We start from the raw sequence: 26,355 nt of genomic DNA on the forward strand, positions 1-26,355 counted from the left end.
AAGGCTTATAATAAAGGTTTATGAAACATAATAAGTTAACATATTCAAATAGTCGTCGAGTCGTCCTTTTTTGTTTATTTATAATTCCTCTAGGCGAGTTCAATGAACTCTAGATTACATACCGTAGGTAAAAATTTGGTTAAATTATAACGCTACTGTTTGCCAAATTACTGAAGTACCGTAACGTGACAGTTTAAAAAAGTTAATTAAAAACCGGATAGGTATGTCCGGCATCATATTGTACCACTAACTAGGTAATGTTTGGAATCGTAAATCAGTTTTACGATTGAAATGAATCTATTGTCTATTTATTTTGTGGATATATTACTAATAACGTCGTGCATGACTGAGGTTGGATTTACTAATAATAATAATAGATTAAGAGTACCTGTGTGTAATCCGCAGTCAGTGGAGACTAAAAAGTCGGCTGACAATTGACTCGATGGAAGGCATTTTTTTAAAAGAAAATCTTGATTCAATCAAAGTTTGCGCTCTGCTACCCGCTAAATGCCTTTTTAATGTTCGTATTGCCATTCATCTTTGTACTGATTTATGAGCTCAAAAAACTATCGGCCGACTAAAAGTTTGCAGTGTTCTAAAAAAAAGTATGTATATTTTTTTTATTGCATATCATTAATACCGCAATATCCGACATTATTCATAAATATAATTGAATGTTTAATGTCAAGCCTTTTACTTTGTTTACCGGCCACAAAGGCGGATGCGTGATTAATGAACGGTTGCTAATTACCGTGGCCGCGTTGCGCCTCGTGCGCGGGCGCCGCCGACAAAGGTAAGCACCGCGGGGCGCATAGCTGTTGTCATCCCGGATGGATGGTGGATACGAACTGCATAACACCATCCCTATTTTATACATGGTTTGCTTCCGTCGTACGTCATACTGTCCTGTTAATGCCAGAGGCTGCTTTTGCTTTAGAAGAGATACAAAAGCAGGAAGGTATATTTTATGAGAAGCTAGGATAGTATAATTACCCAACAAGGTAATTTAAAATTAGAATTGATTATAAAGAAGCTTCTAAGTTTTGTGTTCATGTATCGTTTGTAAATCTGCCAATTGATTACATTAACCATACCAAAATACTTCTTAATTATTTTAACAAATAAATTGTGAAGAGGAAGATAGTCGGAATCCTACTGACTAATTTGATTTAAGTGTTATTTTGAACCACAAAAGTTTACGCTAGCCGCGAGGAGGAGGAAAATATACATATTTTATTGTTTATTTATAACACAAAAGAATTAAAAGTAAAAGTGTTTTGTCTAAATATTAGAAACTGCTTTCACGAAAGCGTGTCTAATATATATTTATTTTATTACCGCGTATATTAGCATACAAAAAAAAAAAAACAACTAAGTTAACATTGCCTGTATTTCATTCTAGACCCATTCGAATGTTATTGCTTTTGAAGTTTATTTTTATTATAATATTAGTCGTTATTCTTGGCGTCGCGTGTTGAGTGTAAAGTTATATCAATTTATGATGAAGTGATCGCATGTAGCAAAGGACTGGGAAGATTCACTGCTAGTAATAATGATTCTGAGATTTTTGAGTTGGGGCTTCCCTTAGGCCTTCTGTTATTTAAAGAGACTTACCACGAGATAGTATTTTGATTTAAGATCTGTTATTCTTACTGATATACTTCTTTTTCACACAGCAACCAAATGAAAGATAAATCCTTGTTTTTCGTTTAGAGGTAAACAGTTTATAGAGCTAAGCCTAATACTTTTAAAATAACTTTAGCTGTAAGTGCTGATGTATTCAACTTGAATTGAGATTAATACATACATATTTGTATATATCTATATGTTATAATTAACTGAACTTCTTCGCCATCTACTTAATGAGTTGAATTAATAAAGACTACGTTAACATTTGCAAATCTTAATACATTGCATCCGTTTTACCGTGTAGACCAAAATCGGTGGCAATTTCAATATTCTATCGAGCTTGTTAGTAATTTATATGTATGTGGTCGATAATTTATGACTGTGTACTCCAAATTCATATATTGGGAGAGTACATTAATCTCAAGTTACCGCTACTCCGGAGTAATGATAAGAGTTAAGGCGGTGGCTGTGTATAATGATCTTCGTCCTGTAATCATGTACCGCCATTGTTACCTATTGTTGATACGTAACAAGATATATCTATCGAGATGGAATATGTTATTAGTGTACTTTGAATAAAAGTCGTGTTGTTAAGACGCAAGGCCTTTATGAGCAAAGTGTAGGTCAGTGAACACAACTTATGTACATTGGTTATAAGCTACCTCTTTCTTAATCGTTATGTATTGTGACAGTTTTAGTTATTTGAATGTCCATCCATGGCAAGAAGTCAAATCTTTTTGCTATCTTTTCCCGGGGTTCTACCCACATCCCGATAGAACAAATTCTCGCATCCAGATCAAAGTAGTCTATGTTCTTTCTTAAGCTCTTGGTTCAGTAGTTTTGGCGTAAAAAGGTTACAGATAGACAAAGGATAACAATTCACCTTAACTTCTTGGTTTAAATATGTCCTATAAGTAATACATCATGGGTGCAATATCGAGGCTGGCTACATTTCACGTTACAGTAACTAACTGACGGCTAGACTAAACTAACTCTTAACTAACTACAGTCATTACCGAATTAACTGCGTTACTAAGAAGCTAATGAACTGACGTTCGGTTGTACGCAGTTTACGTGCCTAGATGTAGCTTATTAAGTTCACTGATTATATGCTGTGAGTAGTTGTTACGTGTAACCATGTATTTACTCGTGCTTAATATTAATATTTCGGTTTCTTGTGGATGGTCTGGTCTTATTAATATTAATGGTTAGTTAGTAGCTATAGCCATTGCTAACAACTATAAGTATGACAACCGTGTAGTAAACAGCGCCATTCTTGAATGCAGATTTGAAGAATTGGTCATATTTTGTCTCTATTTTGTATACACTTGAAATTATCGTAATTGGCTATGTACTCGTTTACTATCATATATGTAGAGGGTTCCATTGAATTATTAAACTAGAGATAGGATAAATAATAATTCGATTTGGCGTAAGTGTAAAATAAGTGAAATGGCCTGAGTTGCAAGGTTAGTAAAGTTTTCTTGGTAAAACAGTAGTAGCAGTACTACCTAGGTTTATGTAACGTGGCTGGCTTACCGTCTAAACAGCACGTTAAATATAATTATAGAGATACTGTTTCTAATTACGCACTAATTATATAGGAACCTGGTCTATCTAAATAAGAACAGCTCTGCCAAATCTTACTAGTATACATGTCCGTTGTCTTATTCCGTACACTTGAAATCATTTCCTTCGATATTTCGCAAGATACCAATCTAAACACTGTAAATCATTGAACCTGAGATAACTTCCAAACCCACGCAGTTTATAAGTCACGTTTAACTCAAGTATGTACCTCTCTACAACAAGGTTTAACTTAGCAGTTAATTTTAAACTCAAGTTAGCTACTGTTCGTAATTCTTCGGCTAGTAGAACATGACATGGGGAAAGATTACCATAATCAAACCGGCTAGGCCAGTTGTCTTGGCATTAAATTATTAGTTTACATGGGGATGTTCCTGTTCGCTCATGAATTAAATAAAGTACAGCTTTATAATTATATGCACAAAAGGATAAAACCAGTTATGTAATAAAGAAACTAATTGTGAAGCTATTTCCTTCAGACGGCTGCTCAATCTTGCTGTAAAGCTTTATTTGCAAAATATTAATGTCTATCATTATCTTTTATTACAGTAAATTCAGTGCACTTGAAAACTGAGGTATTCCTTTTATTTCTGTTTTTATTAAGTACGGTCTAATATCTTCGCAAGTAAAATCGTTTCGTGATGGATAGTGTCAGTAATAAGCATTCTCCATTGTGTAGACACATGACGTGCATCGGTTGTATTGGAATCTTTTCAATATGAGGAAGAAATCTATATGATTATTACTTTTAGAGGAAGATACTATATATCAGTATTATCCGTTACTATAGGTAACACACAGTGGTGACATGTTGCAGATAAATACAAAACAAACAGAAAAGTAATTTTAATGCGGCTTGTATGTGTTGATTTCCCTACTATTAAGATATAAAACTTTGACGTTCATCATCAGTCTTTATAACATCCCAAACTGCTAGGCACTGCCCTCCTCACAAACAAGGAGGCATTGAGCGATAATTACCACGTTTGTTCAATTAGAGTTCGTCTCAATCACGACATTAGCCAAATTCCTATCTCTAGTTAGGAAATCAACAGATAGTTCAGTTATGGAAAACCGCCACAACTTCATAATGAGATTCTAATTGCAACTCGTTACGTTGTTCCGAAGACGTGAAACCCTTTTACTTACTAAAAAGCTCTTTACTTACATAAGCTTAACTAGGTAACAAAAAGAATCGCAGGTAGTTCTATTGGCACTAAAGTCTTCGCCACGAATTGTCGTGATCTTTCCTATGCTAACTCTAGTCCATAATGGAGGTATAAAAAGGCTATGGTCATGAAAATACCATTTGTCCTTACAAAGGAAATTTACATAATCTTAAAAGCGTTTAGCATCTATATTTTACCGGAAAACTTGTTCGATAGTTTTGTTTGTAGCTTCGAATAATATACACCGAATAGAGCTTTTCAGGAATGCCGCGAATACATTCTGAACTAATCCTCTTAGTGCAAAATAGCTCAATAAGTCAATAAGCTCATGTGACTAATCTTAATTCTGAAAACATCATAAGTAATAATCTATACTAATATTATAAAGAGGAAAACTTTGTTTGTTTGTTTGGTTGTAATGAATAGGCTCAAAAACTACTGGACTGTTTTAAAAAATTCTTTCACCATTCTAAAGCTACATTATCCACGAGTAACATAGGCTATATTTTATCTCGGTACGGGCAGTAGTTACCACAGGACGCGGGTGAAACCGCGGGAAAACTGCTAGTCATTGATAAATAGGAAAGGGAATAAAATGTTGTGTTCATTAAAGTGATTATTAAAATATCGATCGATATGTATCGTAGAATAATACAACAATTGTGCACTCCACCTTACTCCCGCATGAACCTCGTTAGACACCATTAAAGTACAATAAAACGATTATGACGCCCGCTACGTGTATCTGTTACCTTATGCTCTGCTTACACCATTTATGGCAGTAGTGACGATGAGACGGCTCGAAAGAGGATCACATACATTGTATGTTGTTACCGTAATCTTTAATTACAGTTTCACTATTTATAAGGTAAATAATATATACCAAATGCCACCTTTTAAAACTGAACTGTATCGTTCAACAAAAATAATTATTTACATTTCGCCCGCCCTTGATGGGTCGATATGTTATGAAAATGACCGCAAAAACAACAACAATTTAATTCCTCGTGGCATGCAATGACATGATTTTATTACTATAGTCCCAAGCATAAACATTGACCAGCGGTCAGATTGTGTAACTCGTTGCGTGCTAATTGTTTCACAAACGTGCAAGTTATAATGGCTACACGAGCCATCCGCGGCAACTCATCAATACCTCTTAGTAGTGACAATGCAGAACATTTACTAGTATAATGGTATTTGATATCAGAAAGCGCATCTCGCCATGGAAAGCTGCTGCAACCCGTTAGTGCACCGGCTGCACCCAGCTTTCCAATCGCGCCTCCAGCCAGACTTAGTTTAAGCCTGCCACGCATTTATCAGAGCTTTCTACATCCACGCCTACTTTATGCGCCCTAATCTCTTCAGATGGGTGCTAAATTGTTTCACTTTAATATTAAACAGTAACACATTAGTGCTTGATAAGAAAAACACCTGCTGTATCTGAACAATGCTTTAACGTCCAGGGAACAACAAATCGCTTAAGGAAAACAGAAATTGCATTTTCCTTGAGCTTCTAGTAAAAAATTAAGTACAATGCGTCCTTCAATAATATAATGTCGTTACAGCATGATCACCTGTCCTACAAAAAACGGAGCGAAATTTTTGACATAAAGCCGATCGGTGTAATGATGGCAAGTCATTGCGTGCTGCGATGAAAAAATAACAAGATTCCGGCTTACAAAGTTACAAGTGACGGAGAAAAAATGTCATCAATGCCGACAAAAAATAACAGCATTACACGGAAATGTGGGGAAAGAGGCTGTATCGTGGGCCAGATTTCTTTAAGGCGAGGAAGTGGTCAACAATAATTCCATAACCGGCACGCGCATCTAAGGCGCCAAAAGGGGTCGGAGCGTCTGAGCGGGGCGAGGATAACAATACGCGCGCTAGCTTATAACTAAAAGTCGTAAGCGACAAAATGGTTTTGTAATTTTAATATTTAGAAATGATAATTTAATAAAAATTCCTACTACCATTTTAAAGAGTATGTATATACTCAACTACTAAAAAAGTTAAGAGGCTTAAATCGGTCCCGTTTGCCCATAATATGTGAATCTCTTTTTAAAAAGAGGTATGTTTGATATATTTTTCTCTGTTATAAAAGTTACCTAATCATGTTTCTACAACTAACAAAATAAGGCTTATATCATGAACTTTCAGGTAACCAAGTTGTATTTTGATCCGTTTTGTATTTACTGAGAAAAATTGACATCCTTGGCGCCAAAAATTCCAATTCGTCCTCTTAAACATTATATTTATACTTTGAACTGTATACAGTAAACTGAGTTAGCGGGGAAAAGTTAAAGACTTTTAGTAACTTGAGATCAATGTGCTCGTAAATCAGGACTAGCAGAGGTACTTAACGTTCACAGCAAATAATTCTCTTAATGATTATTGATATTCGTTCGCATTTCTGCTTCAATTGCAAAACTGAGATTTAAAGCGTAATTAACGATAGGTTATCTAAGGTATTGACGGTGATAACTATTGCTGGTCAGACCCGTTAATGGTGATTTTTTGCTTTATTTTTCTGATTTAATTAAGATTTATTTACTGAAGAAAGCTCAGGACGATGTTCGTTTTTTACTGCGCGAGCTCCATTTAAAGTCAATACTGATTGATTGGTTGCGCTCCAACTTTTTCTTTAGCTCACTGTTTTAGTCAATCAAGGCAGGGTTAAGGAGTTTGTTTTTTTTCCTCTTCAAATGCCGTATCATTAAATTTGCATAATACGTTCCTTTTTCCAAGTTTTTTTATTGGGTAGTATAGTCGAGTGTTCAGTCTTCTTAATAGTTAATGAATTGTACTAAAATAAAAATCACTGTTCTGTTAACTATTTTCATATCTTTCAGTATTTTACGTTAAAGAAACTTTGCTCTTAAGTAATGTTTTTCCAATCGCCTCAAATACGCGTGGAAATAATTTAACCACAATATTGCATAAACCAATGATTTATTGCTATCTTGCATGATACTTTCCAATTATTCAAAAAATAACCAGTTATCCAATAAAATTAAGTAATACATGAAGATGGGACGCGTTCAATAATAAATGTGACGCAAGTAATAAATTAGATCGATGGTTAAACATATATAGATATGATTTAGATATGTATGATTAGTGTTTCGCGGCTTGATAGACGCGGCGAGATCGATGCGCTGCGCTTGCGTCGCCTGTGAAAGTTATTTATCTATACAAATATTATAAAGAGGAAAAAATTTTGTTTGGTTGTTTGTTTGTTTGGTTGTAATGAATAGCCTCAAAAACTACTGGACAGTTTTTTAAAATTCTTTCACCATTCGGAAGCTACATTATCCACGAGTAACATAGGCTATATTTTATCCCGGTACGGGCAGTAGTTACATCGGGACGCGGGTGAAACCGCGGGAAAACGGCTAGTAGGTTAATATAACAAGTACGTTTTAGTTAAGGTAATTAATGAAGCATTCATTGCATTTGTACGGAGGTCGGATTTAGATCACTGCGTTTAATGATATTGATGCGTGAGGGAAATGGCACTGTTTCTGTTGGAAGTAGGTGAGTAAGCCTAAGGCGGTTTCTTTGACTATTGTTTGTTGATTTGTTCAGTAGTAGAATGCGGTAACTTGTAGTGGTTTGTACGAATGGGTGACTTGTTATGTACTGGTTTATATGGAAATATGACTGTCGTAATAACGTAAAAATTTATGTGTAGAGGAAGGCTAACCATATGCATTTAAGTGTCTGATTATTGTTTTACCGTTTGGTTAGTTATTATGCAATATTAATTTTCAACCACACCTTGTAGGACTACTTTAAGGTAATTTCTATAAACTATGACATAATGCGGACTTCAAAATCTGTTTCTAAACAATCTTGTAGGCAGGGTGTCATTTGCATGGGTACACGATATCTCCATTACTTTCCTTATTCCTTTGTTGATGCTAAATAGTACCGAAAGAAATATAACAAGATACTTGATCGTGACATATCAGTTTCCAGGAATATCTAGTTGTCACCTGTATTTTATTGAAATAAATAAAACAGTAAAATTATACTATTTCAGACTAAGTTATACTTTACTTCTATGTCAGACTTCCTTTAGATGGGCCATCGCCATTGAAAATAGGCATTGACATTACAAACTGACCACAACCTATTTCTAGCCCAGCTACTGGCATGCGGTTTAAAGAGAGCATATCATTTGCTCATCTTTCTGATAGCAATATGCAGCTTCAGCGAAAGGTGAAAATTGGTACCTACACTTGCATCTTTAACCCACTGATATTTCCAATAAATGTTCTTAGACTGTGGCATAGTTTCTGAAGATACTTATTATCTCTTTATAAATGTGCAAAAGAAACAAAAGACAATATGTAAAAGTAAGTCAGGAAAGAAATAAAGCGTAGTGTTAATGTTTGTAGGTTTATCGGCTTTTATACATTTATTTAGTTGGCCGTGTGACCGGATTTGTGCCAAGTCAAGTGTGAATTTCATGCCGAGATGAACGCAAAATACAATTTTACGAAGATAATTAAAATTGTTAACGCTTTTGTGTTGGTAGCTTAGTTCCAAATACCTTTTAACCGTGTCAGTGGTTAATGTTACGGATAAAATGCGTGGCAGGTCTTATTACTTTCTTTTCTATGTGATACAGTTTTTAGATAACGATATTAACGCCGTGTTCAGTGAACAATTACGATGGTTAAAAGTAATCTGTTCGTGATATTGGCGCGAAAGTTTCCTTTTATTTGTCTTTATTAATTCCCGGCGTTCTCAGAAACGGTCCACTTTGATTTCAAAATTGCAGATAACTAATACAAAGAAATCTCAGTCTGGAGTACAGCCTTAGGCAAGAGACCTTTCACAAGCTTTCGATCTATGAACAACTTTTTATAGGAGATAACAAGACTAATTTATAGGTTACCTACAAGACACAGCTATCAAATAATTTTAGTCTATTGGCAACTTTATTGAACAACTGTCACTCTCATTATCGTCCATTAATAAACAGTGTAACAGCACTATTTAGTTTTATTGATCAATTAAAAACGTCAACGTTAAGTGAGATACACTTTGTTGCAGAATTTATGGGCTATAAAACTCTGTTTTTTAGATGGGAGATTTTCCTTTTTAATACATTCGCGTGACACTTTTATGTGGCGGCAGCAGCATTTGTCTCATGTCCTGCGCTCGCGCACGCGTCGCGTTGTTTTGTGCACACGCGATCACATCTTGTGTTTACACATGCTATGCGCAGGAAGCTCTAATGGATGGTAGTATTATATTTTATGCTATGAAAAATTATTTTTAGAACAACTTACATACGTATATATAGGTACTTTAGGTATCGGTATTTTACTAGGAAGGATTTTATTAGTCGTATAACACGGATTCCCGGAATAGTTACTAAATAATTTTCAAATTTCATTCGGAATCAGGACGCGATACCTACTGACGATAGTTATGATCCCTATTCTATGGCCTAGTTTGAAAGCCTTTGTAAATCAGTACACGTAGATACGATACACAATAAAATCATAATACAATAGTTTTTCAGTTCCAAGCATTGCCGTATGTGGCTATTTGTACCTTATATCACGTTCACCCTACAAGCGAGTGACGACCACTTTCTATTTTATTAGCCGCTGTCCGCGGAGTAAAGAAAGATGAACGGAGATGCCATAGTACAATTAGGGCTAGCGCCTTCTTCTAGGTCAAATTCGAACGGGGGGTTTGACCAAAACGTTCAATTACAAGTGAACTAATGGGGCATTTGGGTTCATTGGATCGTCTGTCAACGATTTTTGGTATTACAAAAAATACGGGTCCATGGAAGGCGTATAAGGGCGAAAACAGTAACGTTCCTCGTCCCCCATACACCTGCATTTTGGCGCGCTATTTTCTTTTTCTTAGGAGAGTTTCTGTTTTGGCACCTCTGTTAGTCATTTTGTTCTCCAGTGGTCTCGTGGTCCGACCAGTAAACGTTTTATATCTGTGGAATGATGTCCTTTAATGATTTTTATTCTGCGGTGAAAGTAGAGTTTAAAGTTCAATGGGACTTGTTTGAGAATGTTAGCTGGTTTTTGTTTTTACTTTTCTTGTTTTGTGTAAAGTGTACAGGTTTTGTTATAGCATCATGTGATGGTATGAATATGATCTAACTGGTGATACACGTTTACATCCTACAAAAACTGTTACATATATTTCTATGATCTTATTTATATTTATTTTTACACTGCTAGGAAAAGATGGACCGAGTGAGACCTATCTCTATTGCGAATCCTCTCGATTGTCTTGGTTTCCTTACCAGGCTTGGTGTTTAGACTGGATTAATTTTTTAGGGAATATTAATTTATTGACATTGCAACTCATCTTACACCAACTGTGACCATGAAACATGAAAATTAGTAAACCGTAAGCTTGCCACAGACACATATATATCTGCCTGCTTACATGTTTGCAGTGAGTCAGCATGATGCTATTTAACATTCATGCAATCATGAAACTTCGCATGGATATACGAAATTCTTATTTGTATATCGGTAAATAACTTGCTCCTAAACAGTTATTTCTGCCAACATTTAGTTGTAACATTCCCATAAATTAGAAGAAGCCATTAGCTTTGTACTCGTAATTAATTAAATTAGAACATGAAGTAGGAAAGGCTTCGGTAAATTTATAGCTAGCTGTAACTTCAATATTAACTACAGGGCTCTGACTAAAGTACTGTTATAACTATTTCTGAAATTACTTAATTAAAATTTAGAGTTATGTAGATAGGTACTTACTATATTAAACAACATTAACATAAAGGTTTTTTTGAAAAAAATAATGAATTCAAAGATCATGATGGTATATCATTGGCTGAAGTTTAAGGTAACTTTAAAGAGCTTGTATGATCTAGCTACGTTTACTATTTCATGATGACATTTTTGTTTTCCATTGAGTGATTACAAAACCCACGATGTACCTACTAACTGAATTTATCTTAAAACCCCATCCTGAGTCACACTGAATTTACATAAACACAGATAGTCTTTACGGAAGTTCATAATTAAAATCCAAGAGCTCACGTTTCGCATCCTGTGGTTACATTATCTAAGCATTTTTTGAATTCCTTTGTTGATTGCAGTATAATGTTCTGTAATGAGGATCAGACTAGTTTTTATCGCCTACTTTTATATGAATACAGTAAACATTTAGAGAGGGCATCATGTATATGAATGAAGTTCTATTTGCAGTGACATTTAAAATGCAATCATAAGTCATGAGTCATGAGCTATTGAACAAGTCGTTAACGGAAAGGAAAGAAAGATAATATAACGATTTATGAACATAAGAATGTACATAGAGTTGGACTAAAATAGTGGGTTAGATATACGTTCATGCAAAAGTTCAACCCTATCATCAGAAAAAATACATGAATTACAAGATCTACATATCATAAGTAACTAGTATCTACAATAAGAAATTATATTATCATAAAACTAAATTTCTAATGCAGAGAAATTGGACACTGGATGTGGCCAAAATAATGTGGTGTTTTAGTCACCGAAGCTACCATCAAAAGTCGATAATGTAGTAGTATTAGTAAATAATCACAGAGTTTTGGATATTGGATCCTGGGTCAGAGAAACTACAGACATTTCTAGTTTTACGTATCAATACATATAATAAAATGATAGGAAAGTCAAAACTGTACATTGAATATTTTTTTAAAAGAATACTTGGGGGGTGATCCATAATCGATTCTGAACCCAAATATGTAGTTTTTAGAATTTTTGTCTGTATGTCTGTTTGTCTGTATGTTTGTCCCGGATAAACTCAAAAAGTACTGCATGGATTTAAATCAAATTTTGCATGACTATTACCTGGGGGCCGGTTCAACACATAGGCTATATATTATCACGCTATCACCTACGGGGGATGAGCAATGATCGATTAAATGAACGAAATTGGAAAATTGGAAATTCTATATTGCCCACGCAGACGAAGTCGCGGGCAACAGCTAGTAAACTAATACTTTGATGTATCGAAATATTCCAGTGAAGGTGAATATATGTATGTATTTAATTGCCCAGTATCAATTTAAATCGTAATTATTAAAAAAATCCCTGGTCATTGAATCCTATTTTAATTCTAATTTTATTCTTGTAAGAACCATAATGCAATGGATGTATAAGCATCACTTATTACAATAATAGAACACTCGTATTAAAAAAAAGAGTAAATGTGTTACGATTCGATACATCTTGATTCAGTGCTACCTATAAAACTTTTTGTACGAGATCTTCATGGTACAAACTACACAAGTATGGCGGCAATTCTTGTCCTCATCTATTAATAGTGTACGGTGACGGGTCTGCAGGATACCGAGCACGCATGACTTGCTGTCAGGTATGACAGGGCAAAAAATATGGCCTGGTCATCGCTCGGACATCACGGTTTTATTGCTATTTGTCAAGCAGGGGCTGAAAATACATGCGAGATTTTAAAGTGATTTTACATACAAAATAGTCCTGTATACGTAGTCTATGCTTCGTTCGAAGTTTAAAAAAATACATTTGGAAAATGGCAACTATTTCATGAAACAAAAGTAGGTAGGTATTGTCTCTGCTTCGGTGAGCTTTGTTCAGTTTCGAATAATGAACCTGTAAATCTAGGTGTCTGTAAAAAGTGAGAGTGGCCTAGTTGTGGTAATTCCACTGAATTATGCATACCTGAAAAGAAATACTCATTCGAATTTTGACAAAATAAAGATTGCATTTTTGTGCAAACTTTCTAATAAAGAAAGTAATGATAAATTACGTTTTGTTCTGGTGGGAATTCCCAAGTGGAATATGAGATTTTTAATTGTCCAATGCATACGAAAAAATTCGCCTTTTAAAAATAAAAATAAATCGAACTTTGAACCTATTTTTATGAAATTAAAACTTACACATCTAATGACAGCACCTATTCTTTTGAGAGATAAAGAAATCCAAAACCATATGAACAAATAGCTACCTCCAATTTGCACATGTAACCATTCAATTAACATAACAATCATGCGCTTCCGTCGTCTCTTTGTTTGCCTACATTACAAGAACACACATTTATTTTTAATTTCTCGAGAGAAACTACCGACTAGTGAAAGGACACCTATTGTGGTTAAGCTTCTACTTGTGTCTTTTGATGGTACACGCCTTCCATTCTATAAGGGAAAGGGAATTAACACTAGTGAGTGCAAAGTGGAATAGAGAAAAGTACTTTGTGATGTAATCCCATTAGTCATCTCTAAAGAGGTTTGCTTAGTACTTAAGTGATGGGTTTTATGTGATCAGTAATTTGTAGGCTGCTAAACGGATTCTGCACTCACTTCCTAGGTAACAATCGTTATGTTAAGCCTATCTATAAATATGTATAAGAAAGCTGTCATTTTTCAATTGTTTTTCTTTGTTCAATTATCACAGAGTCAGCCTTGTTTGTAATCGGGCTATTTTGAATTATAGTTCGGCCGTTCAGAGAATGCGTTCCTGACACATCGCGATTGAACTGACGACGTAACTTTGTAATGGCGTTGCAGTTACGATAAAAATTTTTTGCTGATTGTTTACCGTTTTAACAATTGATGAAATAAATTTAAAACAACATTATTATATCAATAATCAATGAATGTTATAATTTTGGTCCAAACTGAGTGTCAAATAACTTGGTCAAATAACTAACTGACAGGTGTCAGGAACGCATTCTCTGAACGGCCGAACTATAAGAATAAAATGATAGTTCATAAAAAATTAACGATTCTATTGTTTTAAAATTCAAATAGAATAGAATGCCTTGATTTTTTATCGGGCAACAGTCAGTTAAACGTTTTAGTTAAATGTGTTTTACGAAATAAACGAATACTTACTGATATTGATCTATGCATATCTTACATTCTGTTACGCTTTAGTTTATTGTTAAGATATCCAAATAAGCTTGTTTTAACTTCGGGTATGCGCTTATAACATGTAGAACCTTTCTCTTAAGTCCATGTATCTTTCCCAAAAATGCCGTAACGTTGCTAAACAATTGGAAAGTTTCCGGATAAGGCAATAAAACTCCATGCTTCCATGACTATCAGAGGAGTTAAGAGTGCATTATGCCGAACAACTGCTACTTCAAACTTAATGTCGTACACTACCGTAATTGACCAAGTTACTGACGAGAAAGTGCAATGAAAACTTTACACAATGTCATGAATTACCGTTCTTGAGTTTATGGGACCTCTTAACCGATATTTTGAAATTAAAGTAAATTGGATTTTGACTTTATACTAATGAACCGATGCCGATATTGACAAACGAGTGGCCGATGGTATGTATCGATTAGCCGAGTTGTGAAATCGATTTATCCTAGTGTCGGGCCTTTCTTGGAGCGGAATATCTTGCAGTCGGTATTTTCAATTACCCACCCAAAACAAAAATGTGAAAGACTGCCAAGTTCGATAATATGGGAATGCTTCGCCTATAAAAGAAGTGAGATCTGAATAAGTACCAAGTTCCATACACATACCTCAGTTAAAAATAGTTACTTTTTAATGATGTTACTTGGCAAGTTTTCACACACCTTGTTATAACCCTACTAAACGCAATGAATCAAGTATTTAATTTTCTATTAAAACTTGCCAAGTAACATCATTAAAAAGTAACCATTTTTAACTGAGGTATGTGTATGGAACTTGGTACTTATTCAGATCTCACTTCTTTTATAGGCGAAGCATTCCCATATTATCGAACTTGGCAGTCTTTCACATTTTTGTTTTGGGTGGGATTTCATTTATTTTTGTAAGGTTGTTAATTTTATTTTTTTCTTATGATGAAGTTAGTTAAAGAAATGTCTCATTTATACTATTTTTCAGATTTTTTAATATGCACTATGTTTCTTACAAAGAAATGAACTAGATTAACTAAATGGACTAGATTTACCAACTGACTGACATGACCATGTTATCATATATTATGTTCGTGGATCAAAGTTACACATTCGTTATTTTCGAAAGTGATTCACACTTGGCCGTTTTCAGATTTTTACTTTACTTTGACTAAATACAAACCTTTGTAACGAATTTCAGATCGGTACGACCTGAAATTCGTTACAAAGGTCCAACCAAGGTCATCGACATAGCCCACCGAATCAGCAAGCTGAAGTGGCAGTGGGCTGGCCATATTAGCCGAAGAACCGATAACCGTTGGGGTAAACGAGTTCTAGAGTGGAGACCACGCCTCGGCAAACGTAGTGTAGGACGTCCTCAGGCACGGTGGAGTGATGACTTGCGCAAGACGGCTGGCAGGAGCTTGATGCGAGAAGCTGAAAATCGATCTCAGTGGCGTGCACTTGGAGAGGCCTATGTCCAGCAGTGGACTGCGATAGGCTGATGATGACGACCATTCGAAGATATATTATATAAATATAGATAAATTTAGTTCGTTTTAGTTCCTTGGGAGTATTTTACACCGGGTATAAATGTACACCTTCATTATTTTGAAACTGATTCACACTTGGCCATTTTCAGATTTTTCCCTTTACCTTGACATAAAGACCTACCTCCATGCCAAATTTCAAGTCAATACGACCATTGGAAGTGGTCTAGGTTTTTGATGAGTGAGTCAGTCAGTCAGTCAGTGAGTGTATAGTATAGTAAAAATAGCGATTTTCTGACGTCAATATCTCAAGACCTACAATAGGTATATTAATGAAATTTTGTATTTTAGATAAGTGAAGGGGTCTCAACAGATACTAGATTAGACTAATTTGATATGCGTAAATAAAATAGATTTTGAGTTATAGGGGGGTCGAATTGGGCCCGAAATGGTTCGTGTAATATAACCCACGGCCGGTGTGTCGCTTTTTTTACTCGAACTTGGCGGACACACTGCCGTGTGTCTAGATAGTGCAATTGGTGTTTCAGTTAGGATTATTTATCATAATTATTTCGTATATAATTTTAATAAATAATAAACTATATTGTCACTAGTGTGTCTGTGTTTAGCATATGCCAAGTTATATGATAACATTCGCTGCATTTCTTTTGGATATGTAAATGAAATAGTCTTGTATAAAGTGTACATACTTATATCTAATTGACACGCTCGTTTCCTTCAATTGTCGAATAACGGAAGATTGTCTTGAAGAGAATGGAAAATAGACTTCAAATACACTATCTTTACGGTAAACTTGTTGTTCGTGTTAAATTGAAATTAGTTTTTTTAGGGTTTTGTACCAAATAGGCAAAACGGGACCACGTCCCGACGATATCCGTATTTCTAACATCAGGCTGTATCTCATGAACAAACAGTTGAAATTTTCACAGATGATATACTATTGTTGCCCCCGTTAAAAAAAATCTGAAAACTAGAACCAACATAATCCATACTTTCGGTGGCCGCCATGCAACGAAACGTGCTCATTTTATAGTTAATGGTACATAACACTTCCTAAGTTCCTACGCGAGTTTAATTCGCACTTGGCCAGTTTTGAATTTCAAAGTTTTACCTACCGCAGATTCTCGGTAATCTATGAAAACTTTATAACAATGTTAAGTAATAAATTATTAAAGGATACAATGTCAGTGCCGCCTGTGACTTTATAGCCTATAAATCCTGGAATTGATTTCACGGTTCTATCAAAGTACTAAAGTGTCTTTCATTTGATTGTGACCCTCGTAAAAGGATTGATTGTAAATTTCTACTTAATTATATTTAGCTAAGTATTTCCGTATTCGGATTTAAACACTTACGTGAAAATTTTGTTTTAGAGGCCCGGCACAGACTTAACTTTTGTCCGATAGTTCGCCCAATCCAATCGCAAAACAAACCAAACTTTTTAGTCGCTCCGACAACTAACTAGACTAGCTAGAGGCTTTATTATCCCACTAGCTTCCGCCCGCGGCTTCGCCCGCGTAGAGTTCGGTTATATCGCGTTTCCAAGAGAATTCTTCAAAAGTCCGGGATAAAAACTATCTTATGTTCTTTCTCAAGGTCAACTCTATCTCTGTACCAAATTTTATTAAAATCAGGTCAGTGGTAAATCGTGGGCAATTAACAGTGATTATTTTGCATATTTGCTAATGATACAATGTTGTTAACAGGACGAGTGAGCTGGTGGCTCTAATAGCAGTATCATGCACGTTGTTCCTGTTCCTCCACACTCGAGACCTGAGCACCAAGCTGCGCCGGATGGAGGGCAGGCTCAACGATGACGTCACAGCTTTCAACCATCTTACTGACAGTGAGTACCTACATAGTGTTACTTAGTTCAGTAGCCCGTTAGTAAAGTGTACATACAGGGTTGGGTACTAAAGTAATTCTTTCTGTTCGTCCGGCTTCAAGCTAAATAGTATTATAGCATAGTATTCTTTGCAAAGGGATGTGTGAATCTTGGCGTCATCTCGAAATTGTTGAGGTCCGTAGTCGACCACCTTATATAGTCATGGGTATGTTTAAAAGATTCTGTCGAAGTAAATATGTTGAGTTTGATGTATTTATTTATATTGATAGTCATCTTAACATGTCTAGTTATCGGATAAATAATTATTTATTCAATACTAAAAATACTTTTCTTTTAGTTATGGATATAACGTATTATAATAGAAAATCATAATGAATTAAGTTGTTTCATCAAGTTATTCGTACCGCTAATCAAAGTTAAGTTAAAAATAAAACTTTCCCACGCTTTTTAAAGAGAAAATTACTTAAACCAAAGACAAAGAGTAAACAGAATTTATGTAAGTACATAATACTTATACACATAGATATAATATTACTAAACAAGATTGCGCACGCTCAAAATATATATTTACAAAAATGAACTCTATTCTAACGCAATAAGGTACTAAATTGGTTGTATAATACACAGAGGCAAATCCGAGCCGAGAGGGATAGTTCGAACGGAGGCTGTTTGTCTCTTTCTAACACCTTGCCAGCATAAAAAAATGTTGTGATCAAAAGTTTTGTCTTCCCAAAAACAATTGAATCACTTATATTTTTATCTTATTTTAACAATTGTAAGTCAACAAATTAATAACAATCGCATTAATTTATTCGTATTTATTATTAAAACATAAACAACATAAATTTTTATTTTGCTTTTTTTTATTTTCTAGCGGTAACCCTGAACATTCTTGGCGCGTAATCAGCATTTAAAATTTTGTTTATATTTTTTTGTATTAAGTCAATTTAAACTATTAAAATGGTGAAAAAGTGTTGCGTTTCTACTTGCAAAAGTGAATCCTATGGTGGTTGCAATATATCGTTCCACAGGTTAGCTAATAATAACATTTTCGTAAACCAAACAACTAGGGTGTCCATGAATTCTTGTAACGAGTCAAAATATGGGTGATGGATTTTAAAACTGTTGTACTATTGTTATAGCTTCCCAAAAAATGAAGAAAGGCGACATAAATGGCTCAGCAGTCTATATATGAAGTAGAAATACAAAAAAAACAGTCTTCACTTCGAATCTTCCTGCTTTTATACTGCTAATTTCCGCTAATTATTAAAAGCCTTTATTAGTATCTTAAGGTCACAAACTGCGTAAGTTAAAACTTCAATACTAATCTGTGTTTAATAATCTTAGCAAATTCGGATTTGTCTCACATAGCTTAATCTCATAGTCACCCTATTAGAAAGGGACAGACAGCCTCCGTACTAACTGTTTCACTCGGCTCGTTTTTTGGGTTTATATGCGCAGTCCTGTTTACTAATATTATGTCTATGCTTATACACGAATAAATATAATCGTCTATAATTAACTTTGGAAAGTTATTTTTATCAATGTTAAATATAGACGTTGTAATTAAATACTAAAACGAATTTGAAATTATAGCGTATTGACTAAAGAAAAGTCTGTGGTTAAAAGTCGCGTACTTTACCTATGTAGGTAGGTAAATAACATTATGTGAAAAAAGTTTATTATATAAACTTATAGACCAATAGATATTATTCATACACATAAAATTGTGTAAATAAAATGTCATCGGTTTTTGCATAACTTGTCCAACGATATATACTATTTGATCGGGTCATTATACTATGTAAGCACTTAGCACCAACACGACCATTTATCAAGTCAATCATTACGATCATATCGACGATATGAACTAGGAAATGACTCAATCATACCTAGATACTGTCTAGATACAGGCTAATTGAGCTTAGAATTTGTAGCGGTGCGTTTGAGACTTACGATCAATGTTCATTGATCATCGTGTCAGTTGAAACCATGGAAAACAAAATCACTAGCGGATATGACATAACGCAAAATTTCCTAAGAAAGTAGCGCGCCAAAATGCGGGTGTTCTTGAACCCGTCCATTATTTTCAAAATAAAATCACCAATCAATCAACCAATCTTGGACAGATTGGTTTTGTCGTTTTGACTTGACAAGGAACCCGAACGTTTCGTTAGTTCGTTGCTTGACCTGTAAGGAGGCGCCTAAGCTACCTTCCTCATGGCATCTCCGCTATCTTTCCTTCCTCCGTAGTTGAAACACATTGATCGTTGTCGAACCAAGTCGATGCAAATTTTTGCAATCTCCTTTCAAAGGTTAGGACCGGACCGGAATCTCGTTGGTCAGTTTAATTAGGACCTTTTGAAATCGATATGCGTTTTAACAAGCTTGTATCGATAAATCGGAACTTTATTACCGAGCGCAATATTGATCTGTATTTTACACATTAATATTTACACGGCTGTGTACCTGTGTAAAATAATCTATACTAATATTATAAAGCTGAAGAGTTTGTTTGTTTGTTTGAACGCGCTAATCTCAGGAACTACTGGTTCGATTTGAAAAATTCTTTCAGTGTTAGATAGCCCATTTATCGAGGAAGGCTATAGGCTACTTTTTATCCGTTCGTGCAGAAGTTTCCACGGGATGCGGGTGAAACCGCTGGCAGAAGCTAGTTCTTACAAATACTTACAAATAGAAATCTAATTCCTTAGTCACTGGAGTAAACAACTTTCGCCTTCAAAATATTTATGAAGTAGTAGGTGTGTGTAAACACAAGGACTAAACGCTTAACTTTTGTTTATACAATCTGTCTTGTCTGATCATTATTTTAGTCATAATCACTCTTTGTTACGACTGATTCCGTCATTGAAGATTCGTCATAAGTATTCACTTCCTATTTCTGCAATTCTCACAGTTAATAATCTAAATAGTTCCATTGTTCATACTCTAATAATTGCAAAAAGTTTTACAAAACTATAAATTATTTTATCTCAACGCCGCTTCGTAATCGCATAGCAAGTTTGAGATGTATGAGATAATGGTACAAGTACATGAAATTCAATTTATACATCGTGTTAGTGTAACTGGGGAATCTACTGCGAGTTACTGACAGCCCGTGAAATGAGACACAACGGCTTATGATATAATAAAGATATATTAATTAAATGCCGGCCGTGCGTGATTGGACGGCCGACGAGGTGGTCTCACACTGGGCTGCTGTTGTTTGTAGTTAATCATGCTTGAACCGAGGAGTGTTTTTGATCGCCGTTTTTGCTAGTGTTTTGACTTCTAGTATTTTTTGTTTAAGATTTAACATAAACAACAGACGTATGAGTGTGTGACACAATCAGATGATCTAGTAGTTGTTGTTGATTATGTAATTTTGCCAGATCTCGTATTAATATTGTCCTAAACTTCAGAACTAAATTAAATAAGTGTGAAAAATAAAAGGTTCCAGATCTATTCGACAGCTTTTTATTGTTAACCTCAAGTGCGCATACGCACAGCCAGTAAAGTTGAACGTGCCCGTTCAGATTTAACTGTTCAGCTTCCGTGGTAAGTATCTTTGTGACAAATGAAATATTTCTCAACTGTTTATAATGACATCAAACTGATTTAGAGCATTCCAAAGTTTTTTGTGAACTCATTAGCGAAATTCCTGACGTTTTAATTAAGTTCATCCGACATACTTGAAAAACCAGATTCGTGCGGTTTTATGAAAAAAATGATGAAAAAAAAGTGTACTCAATTGCGAAAGTGAAGCGTCGAAAAAAGTCTCGTAGCAAAACTTTTATTTACGGCAAATACGAACTTAATTTTTTGTTTGCCTTGCTAGACGTTTCTCTTTAGATTCAAACAAAATTATGTGTTACGTGATATTTGAACGTACCTACTAGAATACCAATATACTATACCTACGCTACGCTAGCGTGCTCAATGTAATACCTCTATTGAAAAGCAAACAAAGAAAATGAGGGTGAATTTGAAAATTGATGTCATCCTCGAAAAAATTGCGTGACGTTATTTCATTATGCATAATGTTGGGCTATTGTCTATGGCGTGTACGCGGTGCGGAGTCTTTACGCGGGAAACGGCCACAACTTTCACTCGACCAAAAAAAAAACATAAACTGATGGTGTCCACAGTCGTGATCCACAGCGATACCGTTCACTGACTTAACTTTACTATTTTTCTTTCACCAAGCCCTGAGTGGTTGCGGTTTTTAAGTAATTCGCTGCCCATTTTCATACAGCCCGTTCCGTGCCAATGACTTATTCGATCAGTTACACAATTAAGTAAATTGCATTTATTTGCATCTCTTTTCGGCGAAGTGCGTGAGTTTAAGACTGGGTCATTAATTATTGGTACCGTTCCTTTTTACGTGTTAACTGTTTATTCTGGTGAGGGCGGCATTAGTGGTTGTTCCCACGTGGTCGCGCAACCGCAGCGTGGTTGGATGGACATGCGTTTGCGCACCGCACGTACAAACGTCGCACTACTTCCTCATTGACTGTTCCCGATTGCAACGATTAGATTACACCGAACAAGTGCAGCGTAAGCTCTTTATTTACAGTAAGAGTGTGTCAGAGTTATGTAACGTTACATGCTTCAATTATGTACAAGATACCGACATAATGGCTGCGTATTAGAAACCAGTTTCTGTTCGATTCCGGAATATATCAGTGCTTAACATGACGTCAAATAGCGTAAGACAGTTTCCCGATACCTGCATAAGAAAGCTTATTTTGATAGAATGTTAGCGTTATTACTGTTTCTTTCGCATTAACCGTTCGTATGTATATCCCTAATAGATCATGACTTTTGTCAGACATGGCAACCAAAAGCAGATCGATTGTTTATGGCCCAAAACAGCCAAAACCGAGCTATAAGAAAAACGTGTTTCCTATCAATAAATATACAGTTACAGTTATCGAAATAATTACAGCAAATTAAAAGCTAACATTAGTGAATGTAATAGTTATTAAATTATGTTGTGCACCATACTTATCGCTTATACGCGGCAATTATTCGATGATTGGCGGTCAGAGGCTAGTCGTATTTGTACCTCGGTGTAAATTGTAGCTTTTGGTTGTTTTACCCTATGATTCCGTTGTATAACACGGGTCATTACTATAATGAATGCGGTTGCTTGGCCAACGCTGACCAAACCGTGAAAGGTACTGTTTCGTGAATTTGAATGAACCTTTGAACAAATACGGAAACTGGATTGTGTGGTTTATGTTGTACTTAGTTGCTTTAATGTGACTTAGAGCGGTTTTGGAATATTTGATGAGCTACCACTCACTGAAGGTATTAAGGAAATGGAACGGACTTTGTGTTGGTTACCCAATCGGCACTCCTCTCCTATGACTTAACTGTCGATATTTGTAGTACAAGAAACAGAGTATCCTATCCACTCTATAGACTAAACTTTCTGTTAGATACCAACTAGAGATAGAGCTCAAAAAATATATGGGCTGACTAAAAGTTTGCAGTGTGCGGGAGTTCTATGACAAATAATGTTATGAAACATATCGCACTGGTAATCTGATAGTAGGTAGGCTCTGACTGCCTCGTTGGTCTAGTGGTCGCAAGCGCGGCTGCTGTGCTCGAAGTCTCGGGTTCGATTCCCGGGTCGGGCCGAAATCGCTTTGTGGGTTTTCTTAAACTTTCACAAAGCAGCCCGTAGTCTGGAAGTTGGTGATTGATTCACCCGTGCATCGGAGAGCACGTAAATGTCGGTCCTGCGCCTGATCTCTTTCCGGTCGTGTCGGATTGCCGTCCCATCGGGTTATGAGAGTGAAGGAATAGGGAGTGCACCTGTGTCTGCGCAAATGCTCGTGCACTATAATATGTCCTGCGCAGTTGGCTGATCTCCTTAAGTGAGAACAGCCGCCGTGGCCGAAATCGGCCGTGGACGCCATTATAGTAGGTAAGATGTAGAAGACATCTGACGTTGCTCCATGTTTATATTGATGTTCTGTCCTATCCTATCTGATGGCAGTTGTATTGATAATCATCGCTACTGAGAGTTTTATTGCAACACAATATCTATACTAGGCATTCTAGCTTAAACAAAAACATTAAAAAAATCACAAGGTATAGTAAAATTGAATAAGCAAGATCACCAAGTGCAAATAAACTAAATGAGTTATATGTATATATGAATATGTTATACGGACATTATCACAAAGTAACTTCATTACTTGGTCTCTGGTATTAAGTTAACCTTTTATCACATAGCGTCTATTCACATTACTACGATAAGCTTTATTCAGTTTCGCGATTAACTTGCCTGCGACAGACAGGTGTAGGTAGAGGCTCTCTTGAAATTGATACTTTATTAACTTTAGACTTCGTTCGATAAGTATACCGTGTCCTCTTTATCTTATGTAGATGTATGCAAATTTGTAATTACTTAAGAAGAATTTTTACAAAGATCGTATGTATGTATGTATGTATATGCGTTGGCCCAGAAATTATAACAAAAATAACTTAAGTTGGAGAGACTAGTGTACTTTAGGTAATGTAGTGAGGAAGTTCTGTGTGTATGTCTAAGGGTGCGTTTAGACCAAAAGAGCAAGAACAAGAGCCCTCTTTTGCAGCTTTTTCCCTATCAATTTCTCTATTGTGAACCGGCGCGGAACAATCTTTCTTTGTTCTCTTTAAAATCAGATGATTGTAGGGATAGAATAATCGCTCGTTTTATGGAAACAAACCCATATAAAAATGTGTAGATATAGTTTATATTATTTCCTTTTTAATGCTCTGTAACAAGCGCCCTATGATGAATGCCTCTAACCGACCGTGTACCCAGTTAACTATTACGTGACTATTAAAGGATGCAAACATGATATCATGCATTTGTAATGAGACTGAATCACTAGGTTGTGGGGAACAGTCATTAAAACTAGATTAAAAGTGAAGCTATGAAGAGTAGCAAGTGTATCAACGATACTTTGTTGCATTAGATGTAAAACAAACTTTTGCAGTAGGTACCTATCTAAAAGACCTTAAAACATTAATTACGGATATATAAAAATAGGTATACGAACTAACATAATGTATGTATGTATGTTTGAGTGCAACTATCGCTATTACGGTTGGGTAATACTCAGCATAGTATTTGTCAGACTTTGAGGTTTTATTTACATAAGTACATTATTGGAGTAGGTTTTATTTTTGTGTAAAAAGTTTTCACATGACAAATAATAATTTAATCGCAGGGTAGATACAGTTGTGTTTAGCATAGGTTAGGCCTCGTTACGTGTAAGGGCATTGTAAAAATACAATGTCTTTGTTTTATACACGTCTACAATGACCTGCCATAACCCGTGACGGTATTCACACCTGACCACTCGTAAAGAAATCCGTGTTAATGCCCACTATAGTACCTACATATTAAAATTAAAAGTGCCCGCCTCGCACACTGGAAACGAAACAGTCGGCCGACATTTAACTCGATGGCTGGCAACATTTTCTTTTGAAGAAAATCTTTATTCCTATTAAAGTTTTCAGTCGGTGTAATACCGGCTAAAAACCCGATCTTTGTAATGTGCGCCCTACCATTCATCTTCAAGCTGATTTATGAACCCAAAGTCAAAGTGAAATGTTTTTATTTCAAATAGGCCTTTGTAGGCTCTTTTGAAACGTCACACTAGATGCACGGTTCCAAAAAGTTAGTCTCATGGAGAAGAGCCGGCAAGAAACTCCATGGATACTCATTAAGAGGACGAATTGGAATTTTTGGCGCCAAGGATCTCAATTTTTCTCAGTAAATACAAAACGGATCAAAATACAACTTGGTTACCTGAAAGTTCATGATATAAACCTTATTTTGTTAGACGTAGAAACATGATTAGGTAACTTTTATAACAGAGAAAAATATATCAAACATACCTCTTTTTAAAAAGAGATTCACATATTATGGGCAAACGGGACCGATTTAAGCCTCTTAACTTTTTTAGTAGTTGAGTATATACATACTCTTTAAAATTGTAGAAGGAATTTTTATCAAATTATCATTTCTAAATAATAAAATTACAAAACCATTTTGTCGCTTACGACTTTTAATTATAAGCTAGCGCGCGTATTGTTATCCTCGCTCAGACGCTCCGACCCCTTTTGGCGCCTTAGATGCGCGTGCCGGTTATGGAATTATTGTTGACCAATTCGTCGCCTTAAACAAGTAGTATGTTGAGTTACATTAGCCCAAACAAACTATCGGCCGACTAAAAGTTTGTTCTCTAAGTAGCGTGCTCATATTCCGCGAACTTAGTGCGGGAACATTTTGTTGAAACGCGCGTGCGTGAACATCGCGGGATCCCGTTATTTGATGGTGGTCTACATAGCGATTTATTAAGTCCCATGCAATACAATGTGGCATAAATAGGGCGAGCCCTGTACGTGTCTTATTAACGTTGAGAAGATGCAGATGGTTGCTGCAATCGCACGTGAAGATGTGTTTAGATACATTTGGAAAAAAGTTTTAAGGTTGACTGAGTTTTCCATCAAGTTATCGGATTTTTTAGAACCAATTGTCAGCTAGGTATATACTGGCTTATTTAGTTTATATTTCTTACATTTTTAAATATAGTCGTGATGTTTTAATAGAAAATACATGACAAATTCTTTCAGTTTTACATTATAAGGTAAGGTAATAGATTACGTGTGACAGCGCACAAGTGGACTATTTCTTAACTTCTCAATAAGAAAAGAGATATTAACAAAG

General features: G+C 35.5%; 1 protein-coding gene across 2 annotated transcripts in view; it reads left to right on the top strand.

Annotated features, from left to right (window-relative positions):
- The window catches only part of LOC124634930 (heparan sulfate 2-O-sulfotransferase pipe), an 83,207-nt gene that overhangs the window by 27,129 nt on the left and 29,723 nt on the right, over positions 1-26,355 (top strand). For both annotated transcript variants that reach the window (XM_047170622.1, XM_047170621.1), the window contains exon 3: positions 17,482-17,621. In XM_047170622.1, coding sequence (XP_047026578.1) covers positions 17,482-17,621 — 140 coding nt within the window. The remainder of the gene's footprint in view (positions 1-17,481; positions 17,622-26,355) is intronic.

Source organism: Helicoverpa zea, chromosome 12, assembly GCF_022581195.2.
Source record: "Helicoverpa zea isolate HzStark_Cry1AcR chromosome 12, ilHelZeax1.1, whole genome shotgun sequence".
NCBI lineage: Eukaryota > Metazoa > Arthropoda > Insecta > Lepidoptera > Noctuidae > Helicoverpa > Helicoverpa zea.